We start from the raw sequence: 19,085 nt of genomic DNA, 5'->3' as shown, positions 1-19,085 counted from the left end.
TCCCGTTGCGGAGCACAGGCTCCGGACGCACAGGCTCAACAGCCATGGCTCACGGGCCCAGCCGCTCCGCGGCATGTGGGATCCTCCCAGACCGGGGCACGAACCCGTGTCCCCTGCATCGGCAGGCGGACTCTCAACCACTGCGCCACCAGGGAAGCCCCTATTTTTTTTAAAGAAACTGTGAAAGTGTTTTCCAGAGCGGCTCTGTCATTTTAAATTCCCAACAGCAATATATGAGTGATACCATTTCTCTACATGCTCAGTAGCATTTGATACTACCACTATTTTTTATTATAATCATTCTGATAGGTACACAGTGGTATTTCATTGTGGTTTTCATTTGCGTTCCTCTAATGGCTAAAGATACTAAATATCTTTTCAAGTTTATTTGCCATCTGTACATATTCTTCTGTGAAAGGTCTCTATGCTTTTTTTTTTTTTTTTTTGGCCTATTTTCTAACTGGGCTGTTTTTGTTAAAATGTTGAGTTTTTGAGAGTTATTTATTCTAGCCTTTTGCCAGATGTGTGGTTTGCAAATAATTTCTTTCTCTCTATAACTTGGCTTTTCATCCTTTCAACAAGGTCATTCACAGAACAAAATTTTTATTTGATAAAGTCCAATTTATCCATTTTTCATTTTATGGATCACGCTTTTGGTGTCAAGTTTAAGCGTGTCTATCCCTCCACCAAATACCACAGTCTTGATTACTGTGGTCATTTTAATAAGCTTGGAATCAAGCAGACTGATCCTTCCCACTTTGTTTTGATTTTTAAAAAGAAAATTCTATTTTCTTTCTCTTTGCATATACATATTATTTATTCTATTAAAAAATCTTGTGGAGATTTTTAAAGTTCTGTTAAACATGTATATCAGTTTGGGGAGAACTGACATCTTTATTACGTTGAGTCTTCTAAGCCATGAATATGGCAAGTCTCTCCATTTATTTAGATCTTCCTTGATTACTTTCATCAGTGTTTTGTAGCTTTCAGCATAGAAATCCTGTATGTGTTTTCTAAGATTTACATCTAGGTGTTTGTTTTTTGAGTAAATGTTATTGTATTTTTAATTTCAATGTCCACATACTCATTGCTAGAAATAAAATTTATTTTTTGTATGTATTGTGTATCTTGGGCCTTACTGAACTCATTTATCAGTTCTTGGAGTTGTTTTTTGTTTTTGTTTTTGTTTTGGTAGATTCCTTGGGATTTTCTAAGTAGACAATCATGTCATCTGCAAATAGGAACAGTTTTATTTCATCCTTTCCAATCTGTATGTCTTTTATTTCCTTTTCTTGACTTATTGCACTATGTTGAATAAAGGTAATGAGTGTGGACATCCTTGCCTTGAACCTGATCTTAGGGGAAAACCACATTTGGTATTTCATCATTAAATTAAGTATAATGTTGAGGAAGTTCCACTCCATTCCTATTAATTGACTTTTTAAAATCATGAATGGGTGTTGAATTTTGTCAAATGCTTTTTCTGTATCCTTTGATGTGGTCATGTGATTTTTTTCTTTAGCCTGTTAATATGGTGAATTATATTGATTTTCAAATAGTGCACAAGACTTGCATCCCTGGAATAAAACTCATTTTTCATGGTGTATAATTCATTTTATACGTTGCTAAATTCTACTTGCCAATGTTTGTTAAGGATTTTTTTGGTCTATATTCAGAAGAAGTATTGGTCTGTAGTTTTTTTGGTTTGTTTTTTGCATTGTCTTTGGTTTGGTATCTGGGTAATACCAGCTTCTTAAAATGAATTAGTAAGTGTTCCCTCCTCTTCTATTTTCCAGAAAAGCTTGTGTAGAATTAGTGTTAACTCTGCTTTAAACATTTGGTAGAATTTTCAGGTGAAACTATCTGTGTCTGAAGATTTCTTTTTTGGGAGTTTTTAAAATTATGAATTCAATTTCCTTAATAAGTATAGAGCTATTCAAATTATCCACTTCATTTCAGGTGGATTGTGGTAATTGTGTTTTTTGAGGAAGTGGCCCACTTTAAGTTGTAAAATTTACATGTGCAGAGTTGTTTGTAGTACTTCTTTACTATCCTTTTGATGTCTACAGGATCTGTAGTGATATCCCCTATTTCATTCTGATCTTGGTAATTTATGTCTTCTCTCTTTTATTTTTCATTGTCAGTCTTGCTACAAATTGTCAGATTTATTGATCTTTTCAAAGAACCAGAAGTTAGTTCCACTGACTTTTTTCTACTGTTTTCCTGCTTTCAGTTTCATTGATTTTTGCTTTTATATTTATTATTTCCTTTCTTCTTCTTGCTTTCGGTATATTTTGCTCATTTTTTCTAAGCTTTACTGAGGTATAATTGAAAAATAGAATTGTAATATATTTTAAGGGTACAGTATGATGACCTGATATACATATACATTATGAAAGGAATTCCACCAACAAGTTAATTAACATATCTATCACCTCACAGAGTTACTTTTTTTTTTTTTTTTGGTGAGAATACTTAAGATTTACTCTCTTAGCAAATATCGAGTATACAATACAGTATTATCAACTACAGTCACCATGCCGTACATTAGATTCTCAGAGCATACTTACCTTGTAACTGAAAGTTTGTACCCTTTCACCAACTTCTCCCCATTTCCCTCACCCCCTCAGGCCCTGGCAACCACCATTCTACTCTGTTTTTCTGAGTCTGACTTTTTTTTTTTTTAAGATTCCACATGTAAGTGATACAATGCAATATTTGTCTTTCTCTGTCTGGCTTATTTCACTTAGCAGAATGCCCTCCAGGCTCCCTGCTGGGCCTTTGCTGATGTGGATGTGGGTGAGGCCACGGTTTTTTCTGTAGTGTTTGGCTAGAGTAGAACAGTTATTGTCTAAAACTGTTTTGTCTTGCTAGGGTGTCCCTTTCCTAGTCCTTCAGCTACAAAGAGCAGGCTTTTGTTGGTTTTGTTTTGTTTTGTCTGCCCTTGTTGGCATTTCTTGGTTGCCGGCTTCTTTAGTTCTGAGTCTGGGATATATGAAGCAAAATAACTAGAACGAACCCAACTAAAAATGTAAAAGACCTGTGTTCAGAAACTGTAAAACATCAATGAGGGGAATTAAAGATGACCTAAATAAATTGAGGCTATTATTCCATGTACCTGTGTTGGAAGACTAAACAATGTAGAGTCAATTCTCCCCCTTATTATATCTGAATCACAATCGCTACTACTTTTTTTGAAAACTGACAAGCTTTTATACTAAAACATACATAGAAATGCAAAGGGAAAAGAATAACCAAAGCATTCTTCAGGAAGAATAAAGAGAGAACGTTCTCTACTAGATATCAAGATTTATAAACTAGAGTAATGATGATGGTGTGGCATTCACGACAAGAGACATAAATACACCAAAGGAACAGAATTGAGAGCCCAGAAATTGACCTACACATAAATGGCCAAATATTTATATTTATAACAAATATTTTGGTTATATAACAGTGCAGAGACAATTGGAAATCCATGTGAAAAGGAAAAAATATAACCTCTAACTCACACTCTGTACAAAAACCGACTCCCGGTAGGGAATGATCTAAATGTAAAAGGCAAAACAAAGCTTCAAGGAGCTATTATTAGAGAATATCTTAATTCAGAGGGTATGGAAAGATTTCTTAAACAGGAGACAAAAAGCACAGACCATAGAAAAGTAGGGAAAAGGGGACTGTATAAAAATTAAGAACTTCTGCTCATCCAAACACATAACTGAGAGAGTAAAAAAGCAGGCCACAGAGGGGAAAAAAATTTTGTGATACATATAACTAAAAGGCTTACATCCAGAATATGCAAATAACTCCTATAAATCAATAAGACAAAGATAAACAATCAAATAAGAAAATGGGCAAAGAAACTTCACCAATGATATCCAAATGGTCAGTAAACATCATTAGTCATCAGGAATATCCCAATTAAAACCTCCATGAGATGCCACCCCACATATGCCAGAATTTCTAAAATTAAAAAGACTTCTAATACCTTGTATAAATAATAATATAGAGCACTAGACCTCTCATATACTGCTGTATTAGTCTGTAAATTGGTACAGCCACTTTGGAAAACCATTTGACAAATGCTACATTTAAATATCTGCATATTCTAAGACCTAGAGATTCCATTTCTATATATATACCCAAGAGAAATGCATGCACATGTACAGCAAGAGCCTGGAAACACCATTAGGCCCAATGTCCATCAACAGTAGAATGGATTAAAAAAATAGTAGAATGGATTTTAAAAAAATAGTAGAATGGATAAATTGTGATGTATTTATACACTGGATTACAACACAGCAATAAAAATAAATGAACAACAGTTTCCTAAAACTTAGGTAATGTTGACCAAAAAAACCCAAACATAAAAGAATACATACTCTATACTTCCACTGGATAATTTTTGAAAAGAATTAAGTAAAACCAAGCAGTGGTGCTTAATAATACATGCTTATAAAGACAAAAAAGTTCTTATAAAAATCAGATTATTTAAAAAAAATCAGACTTGATTATCTTTGGTGATGGAGAAAAAAAGGAAGCTATTGGAAGGGAGCACTAATGAAGACTAATGAAGTATAGGTAAGAGTCTATTTCTTGACCCAGGTGATGGTTATCTGGTTGTTCATGTCATGAAAATTCACTGAGCTGTATGTTTTTGTTTTCACTGAGCTGTTTGTTTTCACCCTGTATGTTTTAAATTTCACAATTTAAAAGTTTTAAAAACCTCATTCAAATGAAATCTTTCAAAACATTTACATTATGTCTTTATGACTTTTAACACTGAAGTTTAACACTATAAAGTCCTTAGGGCTAGCAGTATTAAAGTTCATAAAATCATAAAAGGAACTTTTCCCAATTACACATGTGTTCTTCTCTCAAATAGCATCAAGAAATAAGTGAACATGCACCAGAGGAAGGTACATAATGAACTACGTAAATATTCTGCTTAACAGTCTATACTCTAACATATTTTTCCTATAGATGTTATCATCCTATAGCTAAATGTTGAGTGTTTCTTCAGAATAACTGGTATATGAAGAAAAAAAAAGTCAACCCAAAACAGCATATTCATTTTAGCAGCTATGATACTATGGTAATAATTTGAAACAATTATATTTCAAGTGGACAGATAGGTTTGGTCTCCCTAGAGTATTACAGTCTATTCAAAAATTCAATATACTTAACACAGTATATCTTTTCATATCTTTTCTCCATCTGATGGTGGAAAAATTATGTTTCTATTTATGTACGTTTTCCATTTAGATAAAAATGTTATCTGTTTAAAAGTGTCTTAGAGTCACAGATAACCTGAGGTTTCTTTTAGGGAGCAAACAATGAAAGACAAAGGCACATGAGGATAATGTTTCTAACCCTTTTCCAGAGCCAAGCTTTCTCTGACTGATGAATGAAAACTGATAGTAACAGAATGCCACCTTTTAACAATTTACTGCTTTAGAAAGGTAATTATATAATAGGTAATTTTGTAATTTTATATAATACTACATTAAGAACTCCTACAAGTCAATAAGTAATGTACCCATTTTTTAAATGGATAAAAGATACAAAACAGTATATAAGTAATATTCATAGAAAAGGTAAGAATGGCCATTAAACACATGAAAAGATCCTAAGGCATTAATAATAATTAAAGAATGTTAATTAAAATATGATAACATTTTCCTATCAATTGGCAAAAATGAAAAAGATCAAGAATATCCAATGTTGATAAGGGTATGGATAGATAAAAGTACTTATATACTGATGGCAGGACTACAAATTGGTACAAACTTTTTGAAAGGCAATTTGACAATACCTATAAAATTTTAAACACAGCTACCCTAATTAGCTGCCCTAATACCCAGCAATCCCATTTTTAAAATCTATCCTATGAAAAAATTAGTATGAGTGTATAAAGATAAATTTATAAGGATATTTGTTATAGCACCAGCATGGGAGAATGAATAAGTAAATTTTGGTATATATATACAATGGAAATATCAAGCACTCTTTTTAAAATGCTGAATATCTTTGTTACTAATTTGGAAAGATGTCCAAGATACACTAATAAGCAATGCAAATAAACTGCAGAAAAATATATATAGCATTTTTTTTTTTTTTTTTTTTTTTTTTTTGGTGGTACGTGGGCCTCTCACTGTTGCGGCCTCTCCCGTTGCAGAGCACAGGCTCCGGATGCGCAGGCTCAGTGGCCATGGCTCACGGGCCCAGCCGCTCTGCGGCATGTGGGATCTTCCCAGACCGGGGCATGAACCGGTGTCCCCTGCATCAGGCAGGCGGACTCTCAACCACTGCGCCACCAGGGAAGCCCTAGCATTTCATTTTTATTTTTGAAAAAAGACTCTGCACATATGCATGTATATAAGCATAGAAAAAAGTCTGCAAGTATATACAGCAAACTCTTAACAATGGTAACCTCTGGAGGTGAAGAGAGTTTTGGTTTGGAGATGAGGAATAGGAAAGACTTATCTTTTATTTAATCCTCTGCATTGTCTGAATTCATTTTAATGAGCATATATTAATTTTTATTTTTAAAATAAGGATGTATTTAAATATAACATTTATTGAGTTATTCATTTAGCTGATTTACCCAATTTGGGATTACTTTACTATTTAATATTTTATGAAAAGTTACTTTATGGTCAGAATGAGACAATTCTCTTAGAACTTCTAAAGGAAAACAAACAAAAAAACAGAAGTAGCAGATTCTTCACCAAAGTCAGCATCAGTTCATTTTAACTAAGGGATAAATTAAATCTAAATATAATGTTTGAGATTAGCAACCAACACAAAGCACTTTAAACAACAAAGACAGTGAAGTTAAACAAAGATGAAAACTCACCTGGACTATATCCAAAACCATGCCAGCTGAGACTGTTCCAAAGCCAGCTAACAAAAATGGCACAAGTATTTGCAGTGCCATGACACCACTGGACTCCTTTGGTAATTTCTGGTTTGCTTCCACAATGACATCTTCATCACCATCTCTAGATACATCTTCATCTTGTAACATGGCCGTAGTTTCTGAAGCCTCCCTTCCATCACAATAATTGTAGTTGGTGTAGTCATCATACTTTTGGCTACAGCTTGATGGCGTGTGCCCACTGTTGCCATGAAAAGATGGCTCTGAGAAACTGTGATATTCCATGTGTTGTTCAGATCTATTACTAAAAGTTTGTGCTGCAGTTGATAACCCATCTTGCCAAATGCTGTTTCCTTTTTTGTGCCTGTCTTCCTGGTTTTTCTGGTAAATTACCGGAACCATACTCAACAGTAAGTTTAAAAACTTATCAGATTGAATTGTATTTAAACTTAAAGTCCAGTCTACAAAACCTCCTCCACTACTTGGACCACCACTTGTTCTGTTAGTAATAGATCTTCCTTTACTATTAGTCATATTGTCATCGCAAAAGACCCTGTACGCCTTAGATCTCAAGCTTCATGAACCATAGCAGATGAATCAGAACCACATGAATGCTGGTTTAAATTAAGATGTTGACTTCATTGTGTAGAAAACAACGTTTTCACTAACAGAAGATGTTTAGAAATTCCACAGAGGGATTGGATCTGGAAAAATAAAATAAAACAATTTTTAAAAATGAGATTAACTATTTTGATACTTCATAATTAAAGGTATAAAATAACACATGTTCTTAAACCAACCCTCATGTACTGACATTATACCCTTTGGGCTTAACACATAACTGCTTTGTACACAGAAATGTAGTATACAGCTTTTTTGTGTGTTCTATCTTGGTTAAAAATGCTTATCTTTGCATACTTTATGTAATTAATACCCATGTAAAGTCTTCAAATGTCTCTGAAATTCTACAATAGACAAAGTTATTAAATAAAGTAATGGCTTCCATTACTTATACTGAGGTCTCAGAATCAAATTGCTACAACCCTTTACATATGCAGGCACAACAAAGGTAAAGTATATGACATTATATTTTAAACATATTAAATAATAATCCGTGTTACTTTATTTACAACTTAATATAATATACATTTTGTTATTAAAATATGAAGAAACGATGATAATGTTTGCCATGAAATTATTTGATAAATATCCTAAATAGTGTACATGGCATTTACTTCACATGTAAAATTAGGCTGATGTCATATTTGTAGTTTCTGACATACAAAAAATTCATTATAGTTGATTTAGGAATATAATCCCTCTGTTACCTAAGAAATAACCAAAATGAAAAGGGATTACAAATATTCACTTAATCCTATTTTGCAAGCCAACCAAAAGAAAGCTTGCAATGCACTTATTACTTATTGCCCTTCTCAAAGTCAGCTCTGACCCTTAATCCCAGAGTATGCTCCTGATTGGCCGGTTATGGACAAGATTCTCTCTAAAGATCCTGAACTAAAGACACAGACACATTGTGTAAGCTGGTTTGAGAGTGACAGGCACTGAAGTTGTGAGGTCCTACATCACCTGCCCAGGTAGGTGGGACAGCTGCCACCACGTAGGTTTTCAAAGTTATTAGGGTGGGTGGGTCTAAGACCTCAGGTGTTTCTCAGGAATGCCCAGCCCTGTCTTACATTTGTAAGAGCATCCAAGATCAACAAATTGGCTCTGATTTGATAAGGGATAGATGGCCCACTGCCTAACTGGACTGCCCACCCACCAAGCTAGGCTAAGAATTGTTGCTACAATACTGCTGCTTTTAATGAAAACCATTCTATTCTTCAATATTTGTTTTCAGTTTCTTAGAATATCGATCTCCTCTCCTTGGATAGGAAGATCAATAACAAGGAATGGCAAAGGGAAAAAGAAAAGGGGCTATGTTGGGGACAAGTGGATACTAGGATCTGGTTCATCTATTTCATCATTCACTCACTTTCCTTTCTTCCCTCTTGTGATTATGGAGGGGTCTGGGAATTCCTGCTGGGGAATATTCTTAAAATATAGATTTCTAGGACTCTGGACCTACTGACTCAGAATATGTTTGAGGCATATAAACCTTTTTTTTTTTTTTAAGCTCCCCAAGTGATTACAGTACAGACATCCTGTGGACCTGCAGAGAATCCAGTGAGATTAAGTACTAGTTGCCATTTTTGCCACTTGCAGGCTGATCAGTATGCAGACAAAGGCAGTGTTTAAAGAAAATCAAAGGAATGGAAACAATGTCCAGAGTGAAGCAAAGAAGAGCCCAAGCAGTCCACAAAGAGGAAGAAAGCCAGAACAGCTGCCTGAGAACTTCCCACGTAAGAAGGGCTCAGCTGTATGTCTGGAACTTATCAGATTCCCAGCAGCCTTACATGAGTCAGATTGAATGGGTTTCTGTTCCTTCAACCAATTCACCTCTTTTTATTTTTTATTTTATTTATTTATTTATTTTTTGCGTTACGCGGGCCTCTCACTGTTGTGGCCCCTCCCGTTGTGAAGCACAGGCTCTGGATGCGCAGGCCCAGTGGCCATGGCTCACGGGCCCAGCCGCTCCGCGGCACATGGGATTTTCCCGGACCGGGGCACGAACCCGTGTCCCCTGCATCGGCAGGCGCACCCTCAACCACTGCGCCACCAGGGAAGCCTATCACCTCTTTTTAAGTAGTGAGCATTTCACTGCCCCAGAGAGATCTCTAATCAAAAAAAAACAGAACAAACTTCAAAGAGATAAAGCTTTAAGACAAGTCTAAAGGGCCAGTGATGGATATAGGCAATTTCTTCTTCCCCTTGAAGCAGAACTATAAGGATAATCAAAATGGAAATGCAGCGAAATGTAGATAAACAATAAAGGAAGATGACAGTATGTATATCACCATTCAGTCACCATTCAGCTCAAAAAGCATGCTCAGGAAAATTGACCAGCTAACACTAAATAGGAAAATGGAGTGAGGAGGTTAAAAAAAGAGGAATTTCCCCAAACAAGTCATCTCTCTTAGAGTATTTGCAGGACCTGGTTAAGCACATAGTCTGCACTGAGTTGGCCAGCAGGATCCAGATGCAAAGACACATCCAGCTTTTACTTTTGCCCCTAGTATTCTTTCTTTAGAAGGTTAGATGGAGAGGTGGATATTCTGTACACACGGCCACTGTGTACAGAGACCAGATAGAGCCTTTGGGTAAATTTAAAACAGTACCTCCTGGAAAAAGGAAGCCACAGGAATGGAGTCCCCGGCTGGATTTCAGCCCCCCTCCATCCCCTCAGCCAAGCACCTTCAGGCACTGCAGGATCTGCAACAACCTTATACAAGACTGGGCAGTTGGGTGAAATGGTAAACTACACTTAAAGAGCATAAAACAAACAAACAAAAAAACACATTTTTATTGTTGTTTCCTCAGCATGTTTCCCCAGTTTTTCAGCTCATGGTATTTCCATCTCCCACGTAAAACCACACTTGCCCTGTTCCATGAGGTTCTGGTAGGCCTAGTGATCACAGTCCCCTCCCATCCAGACCACATAATGACAAGTGCCTGGAGCAGACCTGAGTCCTACCCTGGAATTTCACATATTTGTTGGCTTATTATTTCCTGAATGGCTACTAGATCCTGAGGTTGCCCCATTAACAAAAGAGGCACTGTTCTTGCTTCAAGGATTTTTCCTTGTAGTGGGGAGGAACAAAAATCAGGTGAGCAAATAAATAAATAATTTGTGGTAAAGGCAGTGAAGGAAACAGTTGATAGAGCAAAGAGTGAATGACTTACAGGGCTACTTCAAAGGGGAAGGCCTCTGGAAGGGTGTTTTCTCACCTCCTTTTGCAATGAAATAATTCTGAAGCTGTCACTCTGTCTTCCTCCTCAAAAAGCTCCCTCTACCACCACTACCACCACCACCACCACTAACACTTGGAGGAAAGCTCATCTATGTTAGAAAAGGATCCACAGAAACAGAGAATCAGAGCTAGGAGATGATGAGAGGGTTCTGACATCATGATGAGAATGTCTATCTCATTTATTTAAAGCCCGTTCCATCCCTGTTCTTCCCAATTATATGGGCCAAGAAATCTCCACTGCTTAAGCTAGTCTGAGTGGTGTTTCTGTCGTAACATCTGTTTTTTAAATAATGCAATTTGTAAGTACTAGGAATTACCTTGCTACCAGTGCATGCCACAGACCACATACCACCATCTTGCACTGAGGAAAATGTGCTTATTTTTATTTATCCTTCATTTTATCCAGTTAATGAGTGATCAGTTACTCTAATGCTGGCATATTGACAAGGTCTATTATCTCCCTTAAAGACTCCTTAAATTTTCTTCCTTTAAAGAAATCACTTAGAAACTCATTGAATAATGGTTACAATCAAAATACTTTGTGGTTGATTTAAAATAGGTAATGTACACATATACCACTAAATAAAAAGTTGGTTGGGTTGCTCTATATTGTTATTCGTCCATGAATGAGTAAAAACAACTAAAAATTTAAAAAATAAGTGAATAGAACTGGGCAAAGTTTCCCGTGGTTTTAGGTGCTTTAAGTTAAAGAATACCAGTGGAGATATTTATGGGTTACTCTTTAGCTACCTAATAGGTTATTTTAATCTAGTACCAACATAGCCGAAAATAAACAGTGTCTTTAAAAGTTTAGGTTTAAAAGTTTAGGTTAGGGCCCCTGGTGGTGCGGTGGTTGAGAGTCTGCCTGCCGATGCAGGGGACACGGGTTCGTTCCCCGGTCTGGGAAGATCCCATGCGCCGCGGAGTGGCTGGGCCCGTGAGCCATGGCCGCTGAGCCTGCGCGTCTGGAGCCTGTGCTCCGCAACAGGAGAGGCCACAACAGTGAGAGGCCCGGGTACCGCAAAAAAAAAAAAAAAAGTTTAGGTTAGTTAGGTTTAAATTCTCAATTCTCTTTGTAAGTTATAAAGCAAGCAATCTCTAGGAAAAAGGAATCCACTACTTTATTGGCTAATGGCCAATGTTTGCACAAAACAGAAGTTTCCAGAAAAAAAAAAAAAGCATCTGCAGCAGGTAAAACAAGTACAGTGATTAACATTGTGGCTTGGGTTTTTTTTTTTCCAAATTGCTACATGAAAAAAAAGTATTATCTATAGTGCTCATGTAAGGTCAATAAAAATATCAGGCATGATTCAAAAACCCTAGATTGAGCGGCTATATCAGATGCTGTTATGTAGCAATTTTGTTCCAAAGATTCTTTAGGTGTTATGTGGAGCCAACACAGGGGCAAGTCTACTTGAGTGTCTTAAACCCTTGTTACTCAAAGTATGGTCCACAGTGCAGCAGCACTGGTATCACCTGGGTGGTTATGAGAAATGCAGGATCTCAGCTCCCAAGCATAACACAACCTACTGAATCACAACCTGTGCTTTTAATAGCATCTCCAAGTGATTTATGTACACATGGAAGTTTGAGAAGCACTTGCCTGAACAGTCAAAAAAGAATCTGATTTACACCCATTAGACTAAAAATTACATGTTGTCAGACTTTCAAATGTGAACAAAGACATGAGAACTGGTAACACATACAACACCACTAGTGCAAGTGTACACTGTACCACCATGTTGGAAAACAATTTGGTATTATTTACTAAAACTGAAGAGGCATATGCCCCACATTCCAGCAATTCCACACCTAAGTACATACCCTGAAGCAACTCTTGCTTTGTACACCAGGAGACACATAAAAGAATATCCTTAGCAATATTTTCACACTAGCAACAAAACTGGAATTAACTCAAGAAAAAAGACAAATGGCGGGAGAGTCACACAATGGAATATATGAAGAAGGGGATGATAAGCAAGCACCAATTTCAAGAGAATGGTTACATTTGGGGAAGTAGTACAAAAGCACACAGGGAACTCCAGAAGTAGTGGTTATATTTTTTAAGCTTGGTAGTAGATACGTGTTTATTATTATTATTATTTTTTTTTTTTTTGCGGTACGCGGGCCTCTCACCGCTGCGGCCCCTCCCATTGCGGAGCACAGGCTCCGGACGCGCAGGCTCAGCGGCCATGGCTCACGGGCCCAGCCGCTCCGCGGCATGTGGGATCTTCCCGGACCGGGGCACGAACCCGTGTCCCCTGCATCGGCAGGCGGACTCTCAACCACTGCGCCACCAGGGAAGCCCCGATACGTGTTTATTATTGTTTTTTAAACATTTTCATTACATCACATGAGTGCTTCAGTCACATGAGTGATATTGTGACAGATTTTCTTACTCCCATTTATTGCTCCCCTCCTATAAGAGGATTGTTTTCTTCACCTGTTGCCATGTTACCTGCAGGGACTATGGGAGGATTATACTGCCTCACGTCCACTGGCATCAGGTTTGGGCATCTGACTCATGATGGCAGCAACATCTACAAACAGAAATAGTTCACCTATGGCTTCTTTTCCATCTGACATGGGAATGACATGTCCTAGGGAAGTGCTGCTTCTTCAGACTGGGTCCTGGGACAAAGATAACACACAGAGCTGCAGCAACCTACAAGCAACATGCAACACGAGAAAGAAAGCTTTGCTGATGAAAGCCACTGAGAGTTCGGAATTGTTTACCTCCACAGCATGATCTAACAAAAGCTAACCAAAAAAGTAAATATTTTAAAGAAGAATCTGACCCACAGATTCCCAACTAGTTTAGTTTAAGAGAGTCTCTCTGATATATGAGCACATAAGGATTCCGTCTATGGTTAAAGAGTTTGAAAACAGCGTTTTCCAAACATTCAGATCTCATTAACCAAATTTCCCCCCAAATTTTACCAATTTAAAAATGATCTTCCTTTAAAAATAAAAATGCAGAAAGGACAAAATCTTGGACTAAAAGCCTTTCCATTGAGCACATTTAGATTTATCAAGAACTCACTTCATGCTCCCTGTGAAAGCTTTGTCATGGGCTAGCATTAATCTATAGACCTGTGTCAGGGAACCACTGACTTAAAGGAAAACAAACTAATACAAAACAATCCTGATGAATTCAACTGTAGTTACAAAAACAAAAAAACATTAATGCTAAAATTACTTGTTTTTAGAAGAAAAAGAATTGTATTTTATGTGTGTTGATTTACTAAATCAGTATCTCGGAGAAAATCTGCCTATCGTGCTGGAAGAGGCATTCTGTTCCATTGCAAAGGTTAAATAATACACTTGAAAAATTCATCAGAGCTGTGAGTTAGCAGGCCTAAGTCACGCCTCATTACTAAGAGAGGCAATAAATGGAAGTTTAACACTTTGTTATCTTCCCATAACAACAACAAAAAGATTATCGCATTTAGTCGAAAATCTCAAAACTTGTTGGGGGGGTATTTTACATTTGCATAAGCACACATAAAACCACAGCACTATCACACACATACACACACACACAAAATAACCTAGAAGTCAAGGCAGCTTATGGTTACTGTGTATTCTTAGTTTCACCACTCTGCAAGTGTGCATTCTGCTTTTTTTAAAATTTATTTATTTATTTTTGGCTGCATTGGGTCTTTGCTGCGCGTAGGCTTTCTCTAGTTGCGGTGAGTGGGGGCTACTCTTCATTGCGGTGCGTCGGCTTCTCATTGCAGTGACTTCTCTTGTGGAGTATGGGCTCTAGGCGCGCGGGCTTCAGTAGTTGTGGCACATGGGCTCAGTAGTTGTGGCTCACGGGCTCTAGAGCGCAGGCTCAGTAGTTGTGGCGCACGGGCTTAGTTGCTCCGCAGCATGTGGGATCTCCCGGCCCAGGGCTCAACCCGTGTCCCCTGCATTGGCAGGTGGATTCTTAACCACTGCGCCACCAGGGAAGTCCCCATTCTGCTTCTTTCATTTCCTCTGAATATATGTCTTCTGTTTCTGTTTGTTATGAAGATGTAGATAGTCACCAAACAGGATGTGTTATGCAGTCAGTTAAATCAGATTTCAGAGTGGTCATGCCAGCCAAAACTAGCTAGACCTTAGCCTATATTGCACAAATTATTTTCTTGTTTTATAAAAAATTTTGGTACATTGTTTTTAATAATATCCAGTAAGTACTTAATTGTTTAACTGAATAGCAGGTTCACACAGAAGGATTATGTCTATTTAATTTGCTTTTTACAGCACTCAAACCGCAGGCTGCCTTTACGGCTGCTCAGTTTTCTTCCACTACGTTCATTTAAAGAATGAAACTTGGGCTTCCCTGGTGGCGCAGTGGTTGATAGTCCGCCTGCCAATGCAGGGGACATGGGTTCGTGCCCTGGTCCGGGTATATCTCACATGCCGCAGAGCGGCTGGGCCCGTGAGCCATGGCCTCTGGGCCTGCGCGTCAGAGCCTGTGCTCCGCAACGGGAGAGGCCACAACAGTGGGAGGCCCGCATACCGCAAAAAAAAAAAAAAAAAGAATGAAACTTGTGTAAACATAAATCCTCACTGATTTCAATGATTAGCTCTTTCCATTTAAGCAAAAACTATTTTTAAAAGTCTCAGTGGCCTTTTAGATTGCAGTCTCACATCTGAACTCCTCAGCTTCCCCATTCCTCATCCCAAACTCCCTTTTCCTGAAGAATTGACCAACAAATCACTCTTCTCAGCACATATCCCAAACAGCTCTGAACTAATCACCCCTTTGGTTTTCTCATGTTCACTTTGACGCCACGTTCTGCTGTCCTGCCATGACCTCACTGACAAACGCTTCTCCCTTGAGAATGCATCAGAACCATGAAGTCACCCTAGTCCCATTCATGGGGATCACAGACCTTGACTACTAAATCGCACTGAAGAACTCTCTTCCCCATTTGAGATAGTCCTACAGCTATGACTAAAACCATTTCTCATTTTTAACCCTTTGATTTCACTATTCTCCACGGGGATGCCTACATTGTTTATTTTTCCTAATTGTTTCATACTGACGCATTGCCTTCTACTAGATTTCCTAAGTCAGCTAAATTACTACCTCTTACTCTTCTCTAAGCTTCCTCTATTCAATCAAATTTCCTTTATTCAGCTTTCCCACCTCTACACTTTCTGCCAAATTCTTCCTAATGTCCAGAAACTTTCACCTCGTTCAAAAGGTCACAATAAAACTTACCACCTCAAAGAAATCTACCCAAATTAATGCAGGGTTGAGGGTACAGAGAGGAAAAAAACAGTCAAAATTAAATGCCCAAAACAGTTAGCAACCTTCCTCAGGTACAGTTAAAAAAAATTTTTTTTTAAATGAAAGGTGTCCATTTGGTCTCCCACTGCCAGTTCTTACACAGCAAAGATGACATCTTGTGTCTCCGATGATATCTGATACATCACTTGACCCTCAAAAGTTAAAAATCAATATGGCACTGTAAAAGAAATCTCCAGAATTCCAAATGTACTACTGCTGCTTGCCAGAGGTATAATTCGATATCCAGTTAAGAATGTATAACTAGAAAAAAAAATGTATGGACCTCTTTTGCTCATTTCCTGTAGTTAACGAAGGAAAAGGAACTATCCCAAGGCAACAATTCTAAAGAATGAAGATGAGTCCAGTCAGTAACTATTCTGCAAACTCCATATGCTGTTAAGTCTCAAACTGGTCCAAACAACAGCTGAGTTATAGCAATACACATACCACAATTTTGATCATTGTTCAGGTCATTTAAAAGTACTTGGAAGGGAATTCCCAGGCAGCCCAGTGGTTACAGCTCCGCACTTCCAATGCAGGGGGCACAGGTTCAGTTCCTGGTCGGGTAACTGGGAACTAAGATCCCACATAACGTGAGGCAGCCAAGAAAAGTACCTGGAAACCGAAATAGAAAAACTGCTACCTCAGGGCTTCCCTGGTGGCGCAGTGGTTGAGAGTCCGCTTGCCGATGCAGGGGACACAGGTTCGTGCCCCGGTCCGGGAGGATCCCACATGCCGTGGAGCAGCTGGGCCCGTGAACCATGGCCGCTGAGCCTGCGCGTCTGGAGCCTGTGCTCCGCGACAGGAGAGGCCGCAACAGCGAGAGGCCCGCGTACCGCAAAAAAAAAAACCAAAAACAAACAAAAAAACCCCTGCTACCTCACAAATACTGTCCTCCCCGATTAAAAGGCTCACCTCCAAAGTGGAATCAACGTACCTCCCCCCTCCTTTTTTTGCTTTGGTTGAAATGCATAGAGTTAGCTCCTAGAAAAAAAAAATGCTGACTTTTTGGCTTAAGCTGGAAACTGTCTAACTAAACTGAATTCAAGCACTCACACAGGTTTCATTTAGGTAACAGGTAGTGATGTCAAGCTTTCTTGATTTGGTAGTCCTGATATTCTTTAACAAACACAGAAGCTTGAGAAATCATGGGCATGATTCAGCTCCTGATATCCCAAAGCTAAAGGACTCCATAAAACAATCACTCATTTCTAAGACTGCCCACTGATAGAAAAGAGTAACATCATAAAATTTATCAATCCTAAAGTTTCTATAGGCCTAAAAGACAGCCAAACATTTGTAAAGAATTTGTTTGAGCCCAGAGAAAGAATCAGTGTGTATAATAAATCTTTGGTATAATAAATCCTCAATACATCTCAAATAATGTTTCAAAGAAAACCAGAACCAGACAACTGATTAATTTTCAGAATCACAACACTCAACCCCACTTAAAAAAATAATTTTTTAAAAAGAATGCTTTATTTGGAAGAAGGATACACCGAAGACAAGCCAATGAATCAACTAAAACAAAATCTGCAGTTGAACCATTTCTGCTTATTGAGAAAATGTTGACAGAATAAATACAGTGTGTGTCCAAAGAACTAAGTGTACTGCATAAACAAAGTACAGTTCATTCTACCAAGTGCACTGACTGATAGTTGGTAGAATGAACTTTGATTATATTTATCCCCTATCAAATCAACTGAAAAGTGAAAAAAAACCCAATCATTTAACTAGATTCTGATTAGATTAATAGCAATACAGTTGTATAATACAGGTAGTAAACAATGACCAGAAATATCACTTAGTACTACTGTTTGAAGCAACTCGGTGAATAGTTGGCAGCAAAGGAGCTAAATCAGAGAACTCTGTTTTGAAACCGAGAAACTGCTTTTAAACAACAAAAAAGTATATTTCTCCCATTTTAAAACATTTCTTACATGTACCTTATTCAAAAAAACTACTTAACCACTCCCTTGCAATTAACTTGCAACTGACATTCCTTAATTTCCTGCAAACTGCTGCTGAGAACATCACCACCTTATCAATCACCCTAGATAAAGTCACATGAAACTACTTAGAAATTATAGCTACAGAAAGCCCTGCTACTGAAAACTGGTCTTTTTCTTTTTCTTTAATGAAGATTGAGCCACCCTTTTATTTTACTTCAGCAACAAGGAAACTTACAGCTACATCTGAAATTCACATCTACGATCAATTTATTCATCTTAATGTTACACTCCTAGTTTTATTTTCTCTGGTACTGGTTTCATAACTTTTTTAAAACCCAATATTTCTTGTAAATGTTATTTTTTATAAAGTGACTCAACACCTTTGTGTAAAAGGTAGTGTACATGAGGATAAAACATAAGTAATACATTTCCTTACTGGTTTTCCCTGGCACTTATAAATCTGAAATAACTAAATTTAGAGACTAGGTAACTGGAGTTCAGCATTTCAAATGAAGACAAACTATTACCCAGAACTCACCAAAAAGTATACTTTCGTACTTTTAGAATTAATACATCTTTATACTCTTAAAGAGAATTCCATTTTTAAAACGCAAATACACTTCTAGGGCCAACTTAAAATATACACTTTATTCTTCGTACAATTAAAGTGAAAACTGAATATAAAATCTTAAAGAATTGTAAAGTGCAGAATGGATAACCATGTGTCAAAGTAAAAATCTTCTTTCTAAGAAAAGGAAAAGGGAAAAATGATTTGCCACGTGTAAGGTTAACATTTTTCTTCTACATTTGAAGACCAAGAGTGCCCCATAATTTTCATGGTGATACCATTCCAAATATTTACTCAGAGCCATTCTCCCCCTCCAGGGGCCCTTCTCCCTCCCCTATCCCTGAGGTGAAGCAGCACGCTACACCCTGCTGAGCAGGCCACATAGAATTACACTGCCTTCTACTAGGTGACGGAACGGAACAGGACAGCTCCCAAACCGAGTGAGGTCTTCCTCAGGTGGTGGCCTACCATCACCTTCCCTCGCTGGGACACCTTCACAATGGTACCACCAGGGAGATGACACCGATCT

At 37.8% G+C, this 19,085-nt stretch overlaps 1 protein-coding gene across 11 annotated transcripts in view; it reads right to left on the bottom strand.

Moving 5' to 3' along the window:
- Window positions 1-19,085, bottom strand: part of SLC41A2 (solute carrier family 41 member 2) — a 152,781-nt gene that overhangs the window by 101,817 nt on the left and 31,879 nt on the right. For 5 of the 11 annotated variants that reach the window (XM_081249449.1, XM_081249454.1, XM_081249453.1 and 2 more), the window contains exon 2: window positions 6,860-7,584. In XM_081249449.1, coding sequence (XP_081105575.1) covers window positions 6,860-7,414 — 555 coding nt within the window. In that variant the 5' untranslated portion in view covers window positions 7,415-7,584. Of the gene's footprint in view, window positions 1-6,859; window positions 7,585-16,483; window positions 17,061-18,952; window positions 19,007-19,085 lie in introns of those variants that run through there. The other 6 variants (XM_081249455.1, XM_081249450.1, XM_081249448.1 and 3 more) reach the window with 6 other exon arrangements.

Source organism: Mesoplodon bidens (assembly GCF_964165515.1).
Source record: "Mesoplodon bidens genome assembly, chromosome: 11".
Lineage (NCBI taxonomy): Eukaryota > Metazoa > Chordata > Mammalia > Artiodactyla > Ziphiidae > Mesoplodon > Mesoplodon bidens.
The sequence above is the reverse complement of the archived record's forward strand: the minus strand, read 5'-3'. Positions and strand labels throughout refer to the sequence as shown.